A 20,156-nucleotide genomic window follows, 5' to 3' on the forward strand; every position below is an offset into this window, starting at 1 on the left:
CCAGGACCCTGGGATCATGACCTGAGCCGAAGGCAGATGCTTAACGACTGAGCCACCCAGGCGCCCCTATTATTTGCTATTATTAAATGGTCAGAATATAAAATATTAAAGCTCTATTACTTTTCTCTCATTTAAAAAATTCTAAATACCTATAAAAATCTAATTACTAAATTCCACTGGAGTTCATAATCTGATTCTATTTTTCTGAGGACATGAGACTCTCGAACTTAGGGAAGTTTAATAGTATTAGAAATATACTCACATTTAAGTGGACAACATGTAACTTCAAAAAGTTATCAGTATATAATGGGATCTCAAGAGATAGAGGAAATGATGGAATGTTCTAAGAATCCTTAAAGACAGACTTTTTCTTTCTGAAAAATACTGCATGATCTCACTTATATGTGGAATCTACAAAAGTTGAATTCATAGAAGCAGAGAGTAGAGTAGTGGTTACCAGGGGCAAGGAGGTGGGGGAAATGGGGAGATACTGGCCAAAGATTACAAAGTTTCAGTTATGTAAGATGAATAAATTCTAGAAATCTAATGTATAGCATATGGTATCTGAAGTTAGTAATACTGTATTGGATATTGGAAATTTGCTAAGAAAGTAGATCTCAGGTGTTCTTGCCACCAAAAAAAAAAAAAGTACACGAGGAGATGCGTATGTTAGCTCAACTGCAGTAATCATTATCATTTCACTATGTATATCAAAGTGTCATGATGCACACCTTATACGTAAACAATTTTTACTTTAAAGGAGGAGGCACAATGGGTGGGCGGTGCCTGGGTGGCTCAGTTGGTTAAATGACTCCCTTCGGCTCAGGTCATGATCCTGGAGTCCTGGGATCGAGTCCCGCATCGGGCTCCTGGCTCAGCGGGTAGCCTGCTTCTCCCTCTGACCCTCTCCCCTCTCATGCTGTTTCTTACTCTCTCTCTCAAATAAATAAAATCTTAAAAAAAAAAAAAAAATAGGCACAATGGGATTCTGGGAGGGTGATAAATATGTAATATTGATAATGATTGATAGTTGTGTGTAAGCATGTCAAAATTTCTGAAAGTATAACATGTTAAATATATCCAATTTTTCATTTTAAAAAAGATTTTTTTCTGATACAGAATATATGAATATACATAATCTCAAATTCCCAAATGGGAATTTTCAACTTTGCCATAAAATGTTAAGGTCCCTATAAGTGGGAAGTTAAGGGCAACCAGGAAAGATTCTTAGATAACTGGAACGTATAGTAGTCACTAATCATATACATTGGTTTTTTAAGATTCATGGATTATCACAACTGACTTTATGGGAAACTACCTTAATCCTAAACTTTACCAAATAAGGTGGGTTTTTAAAAAAAAATAAATAAATAAATAAAAATGGATTTAGATTATTTACTAAATTAGATCAGAAAGAATAAAGAGAAGAAAAATATTTCAATAGAATATTAATATACTGGAAGGTGTGATTTAAAAGTACTGAAGTAAAACTTACTGAAATCACACAGTCGGCCACTGGTTTCTTCAAAGCATTTTCTGAAGTCTCTTTAAGTTTAGCCAACAGCATTCCAGTTACTTGCTCAATTGCAAAAGGTCTCTCTTCTTCTAGGTACCGCACCTAAAACCAAAAGTTGAGATATTTATTAAGAGTCATTTATTCATCCAATATGTATTTTGTGAGGATCTACTCTATACATGATAGACAGACAACAGTGAAAAAGACAAGTTTTTGCTCGAGAAGTTATATTCTGAAAAGATTATTCTAGTATTACAACCTCTCATTTCTAAAGTTCAAGTGCCTTACACATAGTAATATAACCAAATTGTTCTCAAAAATGTCTTCCTGCATTAGCTCTCTGCCTTTCACAATAGTAATTTTTTTTTTTTTTTTAAAGATTTTATTTATTTTTTGACAGAGAGAGACACAGTGAGAGAGGGAACACAAGCAAGGGGAGTGGGAGAGGGAGAAGCAGGCTTCCCGCGGAGCAAGGAGTCCGATGCGGGGCTCAATCCCAGGACCCTGGGATCACGACCTGAGCTGAAGGCAGACGCTTAACGACTGAGCCACCCAGGCACAATAATTTTTTAAAAAGATTTTTATTTAAGAAAGAGAGAGAGTGCACGCGTGCACATGAACGGGGGGAAGAGGGGGTGGAGAGGGGCAGAAGCAGGCTCCCCACTGAGCAGGAAGGCCGATGGGGGCTCGATCCTAGGACCCTGAGATCATGACCTGAGTTGAAGGCAGATGCTTAACTGACTGAGCCACCCGGGTGCCTCTCACAAAAGCAATTTTTATCATTCACTTTCCAGGCACATAATGAAGGAGAAAAAGATCAAATAATCTTTCTTTTGAAAGTTAGAACTCTTCTGGGTTTAAAATGAAAGCTTTAGTCATACAGTTCTAGGAAAAGGAAATGCGAACATCAGGAAAGAAAATTTCTTATTAAAAAAAAAAGAGGTATAGGGCGCCTGGGTAGCTCAGGTGTTAAGCGTCTGCCTTCGGCTCAGGTCATGATCCCAGGGACCTGGGATTGAACCCCACGTCGGGCTCCCTGCTCAGCGGAAGCCTGCTTCTCCCTCTCCCACTCCCCCTGCTTGTGTTCCCTCTCTGGCTGTCTCTATCAAATAAATAAATAAAATCTTTAAAAAAAAAAAAAAAAAGAGGTATAGTATGTATTATTCCAAGGTTTCTGGGAATAATCATAAATTAAATATTAGAGATGTATATATGAAATTTCAAAATTATGTTTTTTAGACCAAATAACAACCTCATCTTATACACAGGTTTAAGAGTAGGTTGCATTTAAGCACACAAAAGGAAACTTTACAATGCTTCTTGACAAAGGAATACTGGAAGATGTGTGCTTTAAGTAATCAAACCCTATTATAATAACCAATAAATTTACGAGCAATACAAAGTTACCTTGGAACCCATATAATAATTACATTTAATTTACTGAAGAAAAAGTTATGTCTTACTTCTGTGTCCTCAGTGAACATAATTTTGTTCTCTAACACTAAACTTTGGAAGAGCTTCTCTCAAGCAGCACAACATACGTGCATGTAAGTGTATATATGTATATTTATGTGGCCATGTTCATCCGGGTGAAGTACATATCAGTACTTCACTCCAGTTTATGGCTAAATAGTATTCCATTGTATAGGTACCACATTTCATTTACCCACTTAACAGCTAATGAACACTTGGACTGTTCCTACTTTTTGGCTATTATGAACAATGTTACTACGAACAATCATGTACAAGTTTTTGTGTACACATATCATTCAATTCTCTGGTGTATATAAATAAGAGTGAATCTGCTGGGTCAAAAGGTAACTATGTTTCGAGGTATTCTGTTAGTTTCTGAAAAATCAACAAACATATTTTTGTTAACTAATCTACAACTTATTGTCTCAGGATGTAGAATTAAAAATCAAGAATCAATCTCTTACTTGGAAGTAGAGTTTGCTTTAATATAGCAATTAATATACTTATGGGGTCTATTTTTCTAAATCACTTATGGCTCTGCCTTTATTGCTTGAAAACTGTTCACCTCTAAAAGTTCTTCAAATAATTTTTCCTTGACAATAAAAGTATTGTTTGGATTTAAAAAATTATCTAATTAGAATTTTTTTACACTCACTAAAGCTTACTAAAAACTGAATCTTGGTACACATGTACTGCGTCCAGAGGAAAAAAGTTAAATTACAAACAGGCAATATTATATTTGGTTTCTTGAATTTAAATATGTTTGTACTCTGAGAAGCTTACCTTAACTCCTGCACTTCCATTAGGCATCTTCTGCAGTTCATAAGGAAGCCTGATCCTTTCGGTTTGCACAATGGGATCATCAAATGATCGCCCGTGAAGCTTTTTGAAGCCATGAATTGTATTTCTTACATTCGTGACTATCTGTTGGCAGTAAACACTTTTATTTATCAATATTTAATGAATGCAAAATAAACACTATGTTAATACTTAATACCACCAAGTCTCTTTATCCTACACATTTAAATTTAGAATTAGACACAATCATTTGTCTGGCTTCCAGCTGACAGTAAAATTATACAGTAAGAATGTATGCATCATATCTATTGCCCCCCAAATTCTCTTCCTATCCTAAGAATGTAGACTCAAAATTAATGTTTTCAAAAAAGAAAGAAAAATGTAAAACTTTTCAAGTAATACAGTGAAAATCTATCTATAACTTATTTCTCTGTTTTTCCTCAACCTTTTGCTTTAGTGAATTAGGTTTAAGTTCTCTTCCTTCCACATTCATTACTGTGTTTTTACTGAAACACTTTTCCATATTGCGCCCCCCTTTTTTTCCTCTTAATATCTAGTTCTTTGGGAAACGTCTCATGCAGCAAGAATGCAATTCCTCACTGTAGAGAAGTGCTCCTAGGCTAGTAAATTTAAACTCCTTTTGTATAGCATGATGCAAAAATTAAAGTGTCTTAATTTGCAAATGGCTTGTATTTTAGCAAAGTAATTTTTTCTTTAACTAGAACATGTAGTTCACACTATAAAATAATACTGAGATCCAGTTGCTGCCCTCTTAGTTAAAGCCAAATAGATCTTGCTCTTCAATTACGAGATGAAAGCTACTGGGATGCTGAATTACCACAGTGGTCTCTTTAAGAGGAGTAATTTTAGTTTGCTTTCTTCAGAGACTCTGTTATCTATGATATGCTTAGAAGATCACACAGAATATGAGATGTAAACTTTAGTGAAGAAGTCATTTTGGCACAAACACATTTGTTTATGTACAATATGAAAGTGTAGGAGAAGATAAACATTTTCATATATAGGCCAATTAGAAGACAACCTTGATAAAGTCTTAAGCAAAAACTCCTAGATAAATGAGTCAATTATCCTTATAAAGTCAGGAGGGAAAAAAGCCCCATTAAACAAAGTTATTTTATGAGGAAAAGAAGACTCAGGTACACATTAAAATGTAAGAAGTAATTGTTAAGGGCTTTTGGTTCAGGGAAATAAAGTCTGAGGAAAATGAACTTCTAACAAAGAATGTTAAAAGTAAACATTCTACTTATAAGCACTTCAGAAGCCTAGAAATATGAATACTTAAACAGATTCCATGTAAAATAGCTACATTGGGTTACTGTGGAAATTAGTTCTTCCATCTTTCCCACCTTCTTTTACAAAGACATTGCTTACTTGTTGAAGTGTATATTCTAGATAGGATACCTCTTAGAAAAGTGACCATACAGGAGAAAAAGTGGTGTCATATGGTAGCAACACCCTAACTTCAAAACTAAAAAGACTTTTTAAAAAAATAAAAGAAATATTTTGCAACCCCCAAAGCAAAATATATCTATTAAAATACAAAGATACTCGGGTCTGTCAAATTTCCCTCCTTCTCTTTTCTCACTCTTAACTATGTAAAGTGGGAGCTTAGTTACCAAGATTCCATTAAATTCCTCCTGTAAGTCAAAACATCTACATTAACAATTTACCTGGCTCTTAGCTGCATTTCCAATGGCTCGAGTTCTTGATCCCAAAGATATACAGGCCCTAAACAAGCGAAAAACACAAAGTTTGTTCCCATGGTATGTTTAAATTGATATGCCATCATTCTGCCTCTCCTTATGAAAAAAATGAGTTAAATGGATTAACATAATCAGGTATATTCTAAAAATAGGTTAATGGACATCAGAACTTTCCATATTTTGGTTTCATAAGTAACGGAATAGTGGTCAGAATGTTAGAATTCTTAGAATAAATGCTGCTAATAGCTGGCAATGCTCTGTTGGCCCCCAAAATTGTTCTTCAAATTCTATTGGTCTATGACCTCCTAAAAAAACTGTGTTCAGTAAGGCCAGGTTGCATGGATCTAAATCCAGGTTCTGTAATCTTGTAGAAATTACTTAACCATTATTTGTCTCAGTTTCCCATCTGGAAGATAGTGCTGATAATAATACCTACTCACAGGTTTGTGTGAGGATTAAATGAGTGAATATGGGTAAATGCTTTGAACACTATGATTGCTCTTTTTTTTAATTTCTGCATTTAGATGTAATTCTGCTTATAAAAGCAAGTGTGGAGCAACATTTTCATCAAAATATCATTTCATGTTATAATTTAAGGAAGTGTTTCCATGATTTTAGTTGTAACTACAGGTACCATTCATATCAACCACTAACTATGAGCACTGTGTGTATACTAGCTACAATCACTGTTGTTGGAGAATTTATAGTCTACAGAAAAAAATCAACATACAGGACTATGACCATACGGACTATGAGTACTAGTGAAAAAGAATAATCACTTCTATATAAGGCTTAGGAAAAGCAAGCGGAAGAGGTGATTTCTGAATTAAGATCTGAAAGAAGAGAAAAAATTTTAATACACATCTGTTTTGTTCAAAAGGACATTCCCAGTACGTAGGGATATATCTATTCTCAATATGATAACCATAGTGATCCTCTTCAAGACTAAGGTCATGAAACTCCCCCTCCAATGGTGTCTTGTCTCACAAAGCAAAAGCTTAAGTCTCCCCAACAGCCAATAAAACCCTTCGTGGTCTGGTCCTTGGCTGCTCTACCCCGTAACTTCAATCTAGGCACACTGGTCTCCTTGCTATTTCTAGAATAATGCAAGCACACTTCTTACTCAGGGCCTTTGTACATGCTATTCTCTATCTCTAGAACACTACTAAATATATCCATCCACATGGCTTACACACCTCTCTCATTTTTTTTTCATGTCTCTGCTCAAATGTCAGTTTATCATCAACACCTTTTCTATCTTATATAAACATTTTCTGCTCCTTCCCAACATATACATCTCCTACTGTTTACCTAATTTCATTCTCCTGCATAATGTATCACCATCTGATACAATTTATTTACTGACTATATCTCCACACCAGGGCATGAACTCCATGAGGGCAGATAACGTGTGCTCCATTCCCTTGATCTGCACTACCCAATCTGGTAGCCACTAGCCACACGTGGCTAATAAAATTTAGCCAAAATAAAAAATTCAGTTCCTCAGAATTATTCACATTTTAAGTGCTCAACAGCCAACTTTCAAGGGCTTAACAGCCGTATGTGGCCAGTGAGTATACAGAGAACAGAATATACACAGAACAGGGGCGCCTAGGTGGCTCAGTCCCTGTTAAGTGTCTGCTTTCGGCTCAGGTCATGATCCCAGGGTCCTGGGATCGAGCCCACACTGGGCTCCCTGCTCAGCGGGAAGGCTGCTTCTCCCTTTCCCACTCCCCCTGCTTGTGTTCCCTCTCTCGCTGCCTCTGTCAAATAAATAAATAAAATTTAAAAAATATATATATACACACACAGAACAGAAGAGATAATACATAGAACAGAAGAGATATACAGAATAGAAAGTTCTACTGGACAGTACTGGCCTAGATCATTATCTGGTAATATAGTAAAGGTACTTATTGAATGAATAGAAAGATGGCTCCTAAGGGTAATGCTTATTTGGAGAGTAGGAAGAATACAACTTGGCTAATTTCATTTGACATTTTGATAGTATTGGGGTCAGATTATACAGGGCCTCAAATGACAGGTTATAAATTTAACATTTATTTCAGTAGGTAAAGGGAACTCATTAAAGGCTTTTGGATAAAGAAGAGAACATTTCATGCTTATATAGAAGATGAATTGAAGAGGAAAGATCCCAGAACAATGCCCCCCCCCCTTTTTTAGTAGGCTCCATACCCAACGTGGAGCCCAACATGGGGTCTGAACTCAAAACCTGAAGATCAAGACCTGAGCTGAGATCAAGAGTCTGACGCTTAACTGACTGAGCCAACCCAGGTGCCTCCCCCAGCCCTCCCCCGCTGTCCCCAGAACAGTGCTTTTTAAGGGTTGAACAAGACACTTTTATACTGGGGGCCACAGCATTTTCAGGAAGGGCAAGCAGTTAAATTCATTTAGTTAACAGATTTTGGTTGAGTAATTTATGTCTGGCACTCTGTTAGTTACTAGAGATACAGTGAGGGGAAAAAGACATGGTTTTGGCTCTCTTGGAACTTACAGTGCTCACACACCTGAAAGTAAACTAGGTGCTACAATAGAGGGTATACCTGATGCTAGATGAGTAGATAACAGAATTGACCTAGAGGAGGAGGATCCGGAAAGGCTCACCCGAGGAAGTGATGAGATTTTACGGAAGAGTAAATGATGATGGGGGTGGAATTAAAGGAGATTTGGCAGAGATCATTTTGACCAGTGAGAACTGATGGGAGGAAGGCTAGAAGTTTTCAGTAATCTATACCAGGATGATGGCAGCTGAGAGGGGGAGAAGGAATTAAGAGATATTTAGGAGGTAAGACTCAAAGGACTTAGTGACAGACTAGATCTTCACTGTCTAATATGGTAGCCACCAGCCATATGTGATGATCAAGCACATGAAATATGGCTAGTATGAATTGAGATGTATTCATTTTAAGTGTGAAACATACTCCGGACTTTGAAAATTTAATATTTAAAAAGGAATATAAAATATCTCACTGATTTTAAAATATGGAAATAAGATTTTGGATATGTTGAGTTAAATCAAATACATAAAATTAATTTCACCTGTTTCTTATCTTTTTGGTGTAACTACTAGAACATTTATGCATGTTGCTAACATATTTTTACTGAAGAGGGCTGGAATAGATAAGAGGAAGAGGCAAGTATCACGACTAATGTCTAGGTTTCCCATTTGCATAAGAGGGTAGAGTGGTGTCATTTAATGAGACAGAAAACACTGTAAGAGGGACAGGTTTGAGGATGGACCATCGCAGTGCTAATGTGGACATGCTGAGACTGAGGTATGTTTGAGACATCCAAGCAGATGATCTCTTCCAAGTAACTCCTTGATTCAACATAGTCCCTGCCAGAGTAGAGTATTTGCATACCTAATATGGTTATCTATGTGGATGGTTGGCATTCCATCCTAAAGTTCATCAGAGAAAATATGGATTTGCCACCTCTTAGTCTACTTTATTATAATCTGTCCTTTTCTCAACTCCATTATTTGGACACACATAAGAATACTTTTAATTTTTTAATACTAGGCTACCATCACTTCAGTGCATAGATAATCTTATTCTTAGGTTGATTCTCTAGAAGTTCACTTCTCTTAGAACACAGGAGCCAAATAATATTGATTCAAGTATCAATTATTAAGTACTAGATTCTTTGAAACGTGCTGCACACATGTATCACTTCACAGAGAAAGCTGAACAGTTATCATTACTAGATATTCTCTAAAGTTAAAAGTAGACAACTTTTAAAGTTTAAACAATTTAGTGTTATAGCTTGGAAATACCCAGTTTCAATACACAGAAAACCTTCCTCACACAACTAAAAAAGTGCTTCAAACTCCTTCCTTTAATTTTCTTTCAAAAAGATTCTGGAATACAACCATTAAATGAATACTTGCTAAGTATTTTCAGAAAAATCAAAATACCTAGCATCTCTCAAAACTTTTACCTGACTTTACTAACACCAAGGGAAATAAACACATTATACCATACTTTAGAGGCTGACACAAAAGTTTTTATAGAAAGGATATTCAGTTTACCCAAATGTATACTGCATAATCCATTGATATTATACTTTCTATACTTTATTTCAACTGCTCTTTAGAAATTCCATCTTATACCTAAAAACAAACAAAACAAAGGGTTTACAATGCAGCTTAAATCTATAATTTCCAATCTGATATTGCCACCACAGTGGTAATCCCAGATTCTCAGAGAATGCCACAAAATTCTAAACAAACAAAACTTCTAAATGTCCTATGTCACTTTTGGTAGAGGAGGGGCATGAAAATCAAATGTCAGCTGTTAATTTAAGAAAGCTGTATTTTGGGGCATCTGTGTGGCTCAGTCTGTTAAGCATCCTATTCTTGATTTTGGCTCAGGTCGTAATCTCAGGGTTGTGAGATCAAGCACCATGTTGGGCTCCACCATCAGTGGACTGTCTGCTTGAGATTCTCTCTCTCCCTCTACCTCTGACCGCCCCCCCCATATGCACGCTATCTCAGATAGATAAATCTTTAAAAAAAAAAAAAAAAAGCTGTATTTGTATTTTCCCTTAAAACTTAAAATTAATTTTCTTTCTGTCTTATAAAGCCTATTAAGGCCAAGCACAACCAGGCTGGAGAAAACACGTACTGCCAAAGACTATGAGATTCCTCACCTAAGAGGTCAGTACTCTTTTTTTTAAAGATTTTATTTATTTTTTAGAGAGCGAGCGAGAGAGAAACAGCATGAGAGGGGAGAGGGTCAGAGGGAGAAGCAGGCTCCCCGCTGAGCCGGGAGCCCGATGTGGGACTTGATCCCAGGACCCTGGGATCATGACCTGAGCTGAAGGCAGACGCTTAACCATCTGAGCCACCCAGGCGCCCGAGGTCAGTACTCTTTAAATTTGCTCACTTTGTCAGTCTCCACTAAGGATTCAAAGACTCTTTTGATTTTACCACTTTCATTTTAAAAATAACCCTATTTTAAAAATTGTCAGCTTTCCCTTGCCAGTTTCCATAAGATCACAATTACTATTTATAGCCTCTTCTGTTATCAAGTACATATTAAGAAAACAATAACTGAATGAATGATGATATGAAAGGGCCATCAATTGGTTTAAATCAGGGGGTCAACTCCTGAGATGCCAGAAGCACTCCCCCCAACACCTCACACCCAGAGTGTCAACCAAAAATGTATCTTCATATAATTGTCAGATGTGCCCTAATGGGCAAAATTTCCAACTGAGAACCACTGCCTTATAGCACCATTTTCCAAATATTGCTCTGTGGAATATAATTCCCTTGGAGGTTCAAATAAGTTGGGGAAAATATTCTTTCCTGGGAGTTTCAATGCCTATAAACAAATTAACGGATCTGAGAAGTTCTGCAGTAAAGAAAATATATGGTTATTATTTCTCAAGGTTAACTATCTGGAAAAAAATTGCCCTAGAAGGAAGTGGGGGAGGAATATTCTCAAAAAGACTTACGGTTGGGGCACCTGGGTCGCTCAGATGGTTAAGCCTCTGCTTTTTGGCTCAGGTCATGAACCCAGGGTCCTGGGATCGAGTCCCACATCCGGCTCCCTGCTCAGCGGAGAGCCTACTTCTCCCTCTCCCTCTGCACCTCCCCCTGCTCATGCTCTATCTCTCTGTCTCAAATGAATAAATAAAAAAAAATTGACTTATGGCTGCCATTTGCTTTCTAGCTTGCTACTTAGAAAATTAAGATGACTTTTTTTTTTTTTTAAAGATCTGAGAGAGAGAGAGAGTGCGAGCATGCATGCATGCATGCATGGAGGTGGGGGGGCAGAGAGAGAATCCTCAAGCAGACTCCCAGCTGAGAGTGGAGTCCGACAGGGGGCTCCATCCCAGGACCCTGAGATCATGACCTGAGCCGAAATCAAGTCGGCCGCTTAACCAACTGAGCCACCCAGGTGTCCCCAAAAATAACATTTCTTTTAGGCATATATGATTTAGTAATAACAAAAACTTTCCAGTCTTTCAGTATGGACAATGGATAAAACTTAACATATAAAAAATAAAAATTTAAGAGTTTCTAAATGCTTTTTTTTTTTTTTAAGATTTTATTTATTTGACAGACAGCAAGAGAGGGAACACAAGCAGGGGGAGTGGGAGAGGGAGAAGCAGGCTCCTGGCTGAGCAGGGAGCCCGATGTGGGACTCAAACCTGGAACTCCAGGATCATGACCTGAGCCAAAGGCAGACGCTTAACGACTGAGCCACCCAGGCGCCCTCCATGTATAATTTTTAACTTCCCACATAACTACTAATGGCCTACTGCTGACCAGAAGCCTTACTGATAAGTTAACACATATTTTGTTATATATATTATACACTGTGTTCTTATATTAAGCTAGAGAAAAAGAAATGTTAAGAAAATTATATGAGAAAATACATTCACAGTAGTGTATTGTATTTATCAAAAAAAAAAAAGTCCACATATAAGTGGACCTGCACAGTTCAAACCCATGTTGTTCAAGGGTCAACTGTACTTAGGTAGACATATTTAAAAAGCTGATTAGTTATATTAAATTAGATGTATTTAACTGTTAGATACATTATTTGAAAAACTGATTATCCTAAAATTTGACAGGTCAAATTTCAATAGCAATGCACTATAATTTTAAAGTTCTTTTGATTATGACTGACTAGACAAGGGGTTTGCAAATTACCATTTGCCACCTATTTTTGTAAATAAAGCTTCATCAGAACAGTTATGCTGATTAATTTGTATTGTAGTGACCACATACGAAAGACTACCATAGCATGTTAAACACCTTAAACTCACGATAGATAGTATATAATTTGTATTTATCCTTCCTTGCCTTCTAGAAACTTTTCAGAATTTCTCACCCACAAATTCAAGGCAATAACTAAAGATTCATTTTGTTTTATCATAGAAAATATTCATATTGAAAGATTTTATAGTCCTAGCTTTGGCCATGCTAATGTGTGAGCCATCTGCCTTTCCACTCCACTTAGCACAATTAAAAAAAAAAAAAAAAAAGGTACTCATTGAATTTTTGTCAATAGCAAAATAATAATTTGAAACGTCCACTAATAGTAGTGCATCTATCAATGGAATACTGTACAGCCCATTTAAATAAACAAGGTAAATTAGGTCAAAATGGTAGAATCAACAACACAAGAAACAAGTGTTGGCAAGGATGTGGAAAGGGGAACCCTCCTGCACTGTTGGTGGGAATGCAAACTGGTGCAGCCACTCTGAAAAACAGTATGGAGGCTCCTCAAAAAGCCAAAAATAGAACTACCCTATGATCCAGCAATTGCACTACAAGATATTTACCCAAAGGATCTAGAGAGTATTATGCTAAGCAAAATAAGTCAGAGAAAGACATGTACCATATGATTTCACTCGTGGAATTTAAGAAACAAAACAAGTGAGCATAGGGTAAAGAAGAGAGAGGCAAACCAAGAAACAGATTCTGAACTATAAAGAACTAATGGTTACCAGAGGGGAGGTGGGTGGGGGATGGGTGAAATAGGTGATGGGGACTAAGGAATGCAGTTGTGATGAGCACTGGGTGTTGTATGGAAGGTTGAATCACTAAATTGTACATCTGAAACTAATATTACACTGTATGTTAACCGAAATTAAAAACTTAAAAAAAATAAAAAATTTAGGGTGTCTGGGTGGCTCAGTCGTTAAGCGTCTGCCTTCGGCTCGGGTCGTGATCCCAGGGTCCTGGGATGGAGCCCCGCATAGGGCTCCCTGCTCCGCAGGAAGTCTGCTTCTCCCTCTCCCACTCCCCCTGCTTGTGTTCCCTCTCTCGCTGTGTCTCTCTCTGTCAAATAAATAAATACGATCTTTAAAAATAAATAAATAAATAAATTTAAAAATGAGGTAAATTAGCACTATACACACAAGTTTGAGATGTTCACAATATATGTTGAGAAAAAGTTGCAAAATACATACCATGTAATTCTACTTTTGTGAAAAAGCAAATAGAAAAACATCCCATTATGTACACATACACTTGCATAAAACTAAAAACATACATATTAAAGTTTACTGGGTGGTTGGGAAGGGTTGGAGATTTACTTTCTCGTTTGTATTTAAAATATTTTAAATCAAAGTTAACATAAGCTCAGAGTAAGATACACAAAGCCAATTCATATGGTACAAAGAATATTTAAATAAAATGTAAAAGCCTCCCCTCACCTCCCCAACTCTATCACCAAGAAAAGTCCTTCTCCTTCCCAACTATAGCTACTATTAACCTCTGGAGTCTGGCATTTCCTATGTATAAAAATGTTTATTTTTAATAACCCAAAGTGGTGATTTCTACCTGTGTGCACTGAAGAGGACTTCTCAAAGTAATGTATAAATAATATATTCCCATATTTCCAGATTATTCATACACTGGTAAAGAAATAGGGAAAAAGGAAGACAGAAAACCAGAGAACTGAATACTAAGTCTGATCATAGAGAATTTTGATAAAATACACCTAACAAAAATCTCTTGAAATACTTTCGCTTAAAAAATCAGTTTTACTTATTGTAAAATATGTTCAGAAAAATTCAAAACATTACAGACTATGTATTAAAAGCACACTCTCCATAATTCTACCCACAAGAAATATGCAGTTTGTAGTTTACAGTCTTCCACATTGCTTTCCTCCATATACCAACCTATTTTGTGTTGGTACGCATTTTAATGAATTTTTCAAACAAAATAATATCTTCTACATGTTCTTAAAATAACTTAAAACCATTTTAAAACAGTAGTTCTTAGAAACTAGTCAGAAACAGATGAATTTATTGATACTAGAGCAAAGATGCTTCTCAGCCAGATAATTTGTTCCTTTGACTGTTATATCCTCATTAACCTAATATGGATATACCATCCTTATGCCAATGGATAATGGAAGGACACTGAGGTTCTGGGGGTAAAAGAGGCCTGAAACTCAATCAGTTTCATTGCTTATAAGTTCTTGGCCAAAACAGTTAAGTATGCTTTAAGGTTATGAAAAAAGCTAGTACTATCAAACTCAAAGAATTGATGTAATATGTATAACAATAGAAGCACAATGCCTGTCACATAGCAATCATTATTATCAACAAAAGCAGCATGTTTTAGCTGATCACATGCTTTCGTCTAATATTGAATGAAGGTCCTTGGCTACAGTTTTCTTTTCCCATGTATGAAACTAATCACTTTGATATAATTAAGCCTGGGATGGAAATTCCAATCCCCACATCTATGCTTAATTGAACAATACAAACTTATCCAAAAATGTGCATACTCAGTTATTCTAAGAATTTATTTGAAAAAATTATAAGGGTCAAACATTTAGTTACAAAGATAGTTATTGCAGTATGGCTTATAAAAAAAATATAAACAACCTCACTGTCCAAAAAGGGATGGATTAAAGAAAGGATTATACAAACACTGAAACTAACGGTATAGAGAAGCATGTATTACATAGAGGTTACCAGACTATAAAGTATAATCTATCCTTGAAACACAGAGAAAACCATCTGGAAGTTTTATTTCTGGGTGGAGGAATTAAATTTTTACTTTCACTTTTTAATGTGCCTACATCTCTACAATGAACATGTACTATTTGTGTGACAATTGTTTTAAATAAGAAAATGTTCTGAAATTAATTTTTTCCTCTTCAACTTATGCATGTTAATTTCCTTCTCCCTCTTCAATTTATCCATGAGAGAAGAGCAGCTAGTACAGCCCTCCAACTTTACAGAAGGGGAATCTGAAGACTAAGTTAAATTACTTGTTCTTGGTCCCTTAACTGTAGGCCAAAATTTAAGCAATTATCTTTTCCATTAAACTGTCCTTGGTTTATACACCGGACCTTCCCATGTATACATAATCAAGTATGTTAAAGAATGAAACAAATGTTAAAAAGCATAAATGCCAAAACCAACTAAATGGAACATTTCTTTCCCCTTTCCACAAGGTCCTTTTGCAATGTATTTGTAAATACCTATGTCTTACTACCTTAGTGGCAGTGAGTGGAACAGGGAAAAAAAGTTTTTGAAAGGTAGTTTATCTATATCATTAAATACTGTGGTGTATTAGAAAATTTACAGGTTCTCTAATAGTTATGCTTATTGCAAGATATGTATTCAATAAACAAAGGTGCAGGGATCTGGAAAAGCTAAGTTTTCACTCAATAATTTAGGCTCCACAGAGTAAATATAGAGTTAAGAACAGACTCCAGTCAAGTATTAGTTCAGTAACAATAAAAGATCCTGAGGTAAATAACAGTACACAGCCATGAAAAGAAGGGCAGAGTTGCTGATGCAAGCTAAGAATACTTCCACCTTAGCAATTTTCTAGTTTGGATTAGGTTCATTAAATCTAGGTATTAGTGACTCTTACACACTGATCAGAAATATCATATTAAATCTCAGCCATGCAGAATTAGCCAATGTGCCTAAGAATAGTAGTAAAGAGACTTCTAGAACATGAAAATAAGCAGCCTAATTTTTAAAGAACTCTCTGTAAGTCTGGCCAGGTTCTTTAAAGAGTCATGGCACTACTAAGACTTCTGAGCCGTAAATGTAGTATCGGTCTTACAGTTCTGGTTTCTGATCTTTTAGGATAAGGCTTTAAGGATTAGGGGAATGTCCATCCTATACCCCTCACTTTTTCTCCATGAGGCTAAGTCCCTGAAGCCAGAGACTGCCCTCATTAACCTCTACTCTGCTGAAAGAGGACAATGGAATTACTGGTTCTTTTCTGGCAGCCCGTATCTGTTGTGGCTTAAAACAAGATCTTGCAGACATAAAGTCATAAAACAGCTCCCAATTACTGCTTCAGCCTCTCATTGTGCACAAAGGCTGGAAAAAGCCGTAAAAGGAAGCAAAACTTGTAACAGTACTATGAAGATTAACTGATCTATGGTCATATTTGAGAATTTAAACATGAAAAATTTCAATAGAATATAATGTATATATCTAGAAAAACGTGGTATAAAACCTTCCAGAATATTCTTTGAAAGAAACCAAAGCACAGACTGCTTCAAGTAGGCTACTCTTCAACATCTCCTCGACATATTTTTAAATATTCATAAAATCATAGTAATTTTATCATTTAAAGGCTTAGCTTAACACTGATCTTAAAATTAATCTATATTTATATAATTATATTTTGGGTCATCTTAAAGCGTCAAATCAAGATGTTTAGTTACTTTTCCACAGAAAGTAAGACAGGAACAGTTGGTTTGTTCACAAAATTACCAGTAACAGGAGCTGACAATAAAAGCCTAGTTTTTCATAGACCTGTCTTTTAATTATTCTTTGTCTAATTATTCTTTGCCAACAAACTTCGCAGACCAGAGAAACAATGGAACGTGTGGAAACATGTTTCCGTGACATAATGCCACTCCTAAGTCTTTCATTAAGTGTTCATAAACGAATCATTCCACAATCCTGTTTATACAGGACAGCCGCCTCTGATTCTTCTATTCATTCTGTAGACATTCGCTTTTGATAGGTTCTAGCTGCACCGCTTTCCATTAATGGACATACATTACCAATACAATACAGGAGGCCAACAACTCCCATCCCCGATTCCCTCCCTATTAATGCATCATTAATATACGCCACTAGAAACCAGTCCGATTACCTCGAATTTTCAAGGGCACTGGGGTAAAACCTCGAACACCTCAACAACTTATCAAAAAAAAAAAAAAGGCTTTCTGGGCCAGATGAACCTGCAACTCATCTTCTGGTGTGTGCAGTCTAAGCTTTCATCTCTCACTTTTCTGAAAAGCTCTCACTCAGAGATGGGGGAAAGAAGGAAGGGCAGAAAGAAGAATTCTTTACTCAGCTAATGGGAGATACCCGCCCGCGGCCGATAATCCCACGCAAGCCCTGCTAGAGGTAACCAGACATCTTTTCAGAGATCTGTTCGGGATATCGAGGTGGTTCTGCACCACCCCCCGAAAACTAAAGCAGGCCCGCTGGGGAACAGAGGCCGGGGTGGTGATGTGGGCGTGAGTGGGTACAGAAAGGAGATGCGCCAACTATTAGAGTGAAGTCCCTCGTCCCTTAAGGAAAAGCAGCTTTGCAGTGAGACGAAGTCCGACTCCCACCTGGGCCCGCCAACCAGCGGTCTCCAGAGATTGCAGTTGATGGGCTGCACCTGTCATCACAAGGTTCGGCGCGCAGAAGAAACCAGCCAGCAGGACCAACGCAGGGTCGGCAGAAAACGTTTGTTAGGGTCGGGGTTATGATCGAGCCAAGACACTTACGGGGTACACCTGTCGCTGTACTCATTGGCGATGGTCTCGATGCCGCCACTCCTTGCTACAGCGATGTAGCAGTTGAGAAAGCCGAGGTCAATGCCAACCACAGACATCCCGCCGCCCAATGGTCGGGGTGCTGGTGCTGAAGCCTTCTGTGCGGGAACCGCGTCCTTTTCTGAGCTGTTGCTCGAATAACTGTGACTCCTACGAGAAGCAAAGGAGAGATGACCCGAAGTCGCTACGCATTAAATCTAGGGCAGCGCGTCCGGGACCAGAGGAGGAAACAGAGGCCTCCAGCACCGCTGGCTCCGCCGCCTCGGTCTCTCGCCACTGCGGTTCGACCGCCTCCAACCGGCAGTTACAGAGGTCTGCGCCTGCGCGCTCGGCCGCCGGGGAGGTGCGCGAGCTGCCGCTCTACGCCCGAGGCTGCTCCACGCCTCCACTTCGGCCCCTTCCGTCAGTACTCGGGCAACGGCTGCCCGAGAAGCTGAGGGTTCGAGAAAGATCTGGAAAATGGAGGCGGCTGAGCCAACTGAGGGTGGGAGGGAGAAGGCGGAGCGGGGAGGATCAGGGAGGGGAGGACGCAAAGCGAAGGTAGTTTGCTCGCCATCGCGCGGCAGCTGGGAGAACTGCGAGTGGGTTAGGTGAGAGGCAGCCGGCCGGCCCCGCGCTTAGCCAACGTGTTTTGAAGCATCCCTTTTGGGTTGTTTGTGGCAACGAGAGGCACGCCTATCACAGCGGCTGGATACTGCCGAGGCTTGCCCGAAGTGGGACGCGCAGGCCCTGCGTCCACTCCTCACTCTTTCCCGACGAAGGGCCACCCGCAGCCAGAGTACCCACCCGCCAGCCTCGCCGCCCCGAGGGGCCCATGTGCCGCCAGCCGGAGCGCTCGCAGTCTGACCGAGCGGTCCTGCCGCCCGCCCGCTGCGCCCGCCGCGCCCGGCTCTGTGAGGTGGCGCCCATTGTGCCGCATGGCGGCAGCCTCGCCTGCCTGCAGGGGCGCCGCCGCTCCCGGGGAAAGGAATCCTTTTCATTGCGCTCGCGGCAGTCTTGTGTGAAAGCCAACGGAACAAATTTAAGGGTTTTGTTTTTCCTTACCAGGGCCTGAAATGCCAAAAAACAAACTTCTGCCAGGAAACAAGAGCACACTGACAACTTTCCCTTCATGTAACTTCCTTTACACCGTTATAAAGATGCAGTCTCCTCCACTAACCCTTACCTCTGAAAACCAGTTTTACATAAAACTGATCTTAAGTCTTTCTGTCACTATGACACCAGGCAAGCCAGTGCATTGCTTCCAGACTGTGCCCTTTGATGCGCAGAAAAGGAGCCTAGTGTGGTCCAGTTGTCTGCCTTCATTTGATCGTCATCTGTTGTCTAGCGGAAATTGAAGCAAATTATAATTTACACTTACAAAATTTGGCTGTCTTGTTTCTCCTCGTTCACTTCTTCATGGGATTCCTGTTCCTTCTCTCCCAATTCTTCTTGTGTTTCCTGTTTCTTCTTACCCAATTGTTTGTGTGTTTCCTGTTTCCTATTTGTTTCCGTCTTGAAATAGATTTTTTTACTCCTCTCATTGTCCCTACTTGCTCTCTTCTTAAGAGAACTTAGACTTTTTACTACTATCAATGCTGCAACAGCTGCAGCAGCAAGTGTGACTACAGCCCCTGCTGCTGTTGCTATGAGTAACATGAAGTCCATTTTCAAGGGTAATACTAAGGAAACTGGAAGGTATGGTGGTGTTTTGACTCCAGCATTTCTATATTAAAGAATCCCATCTCTCTCCCATGTCAGGAGCACACAGGAAGCCGGGTAGCTCCTGGCAGACCCTGTGGTCCTCTTGGATGTGGCTAGACTGGGTGGAGGGGTCTCCCAACAGGCAGTGCGTGAGCAGAGCAGGGATTGGGTACTGCCACCCCCAGCAGAACCCTGGGCCCCCAATCCTACTGGGCATCTCATGGCCTCCAGCTTTCCTCCTCAGGTGCCTCTTTAGCCATCATCCTTTTGAGCCTGCCACCATCTAGATTTTTTTCCAGAATTATCCTGAAACTCTCCTAGGACCATTTATTTATCCATGCTTTCTGTCTAAAATTTGAAGGTGTGAGAATGATTCTTCCATTGAAGAACACTTAAACTATTAGAGTAAAAAGAAACAGTTGAGGTCAGGAGCAAGGGGTTACCACCACATTCTTTACATAATTACGGGGAGGAAATCATAGAATCTAGTGGCTAAAAGCATGACAAGCTGTGGGGTCACATAGACTTGAGTTGAATATGCTTTAAAAAATGCCTGTTGCTAGAATATAGGAATTATATTGATTTATTTACATTGATCCATGTATACAGCAACTGTGCTGTACTCTCATAAATTCTAGTATTTGTAGAGTTTCTTGA

At 38.6% G+C, this 20,156-nt stretch overlaps 1 protein-coding gene across 2 annotated transcripts in view; it reads right to left on the reverse strand.

The window, feature by feature from the left end:
• The window catches only part of HSPA4L (heat shock protein family A (Hsp70) member 4 like), a 50,121-nt gene extending 30,865 nt beyond the window's left edge, over positions 1-19,256 (reverse strand). Inside the window, exons 1-5 of one of the 2 annotated variants that reach the window (XM_081811916.1) lie at positions 19,177-19,256; positions 17,769-17,966; positions 5,479-5,536; positions 3,773-3,913; positions 1,496-1,618 (exon numbers count right to left, since the gene is read on the reverse strand). In XM_081811916.1, coding sequence (XP_081668042.1) covers positions 1,496-1,618; positions 3,773-3,913; positions 5,479-5,536; positions 17,769-17,875 — 429 coding nt within the window. In that variant the 5' untranslated portion in view covers positions 17,876-17,966; positions 19,177-19,256. Of the gene's footprint in view, positions 1-1,495; positions 1,619-3,772; positions 3,914-5,478; positions 5,537-17,768; positions 17,967-18,602; positions 18,676-19,176 lie in introns of those variants that run through there. The other variant, XM_081811917.1, reaches the window with a different exon arrangement.
• Between the last annotated feature and the right edge of the window lie 900 nt (positions 19,257-20,156).

This window comes from Leptonychotes weddellii, chromosome 2 (genome assembly GCF_054177405.1).
Source record: "Leptonychotes weddellii isolate Sample4059 chromosome 2, ASM5417740v2, whole genome shotgun sequence".
NCBI classification, from domain to species: domain Eukaryota; kingdom Metazoa; phylum Chordata; class Mammalia; order Carnivora; family Phocidae; genus Leptonychotes; species Leptonychotes weddellii.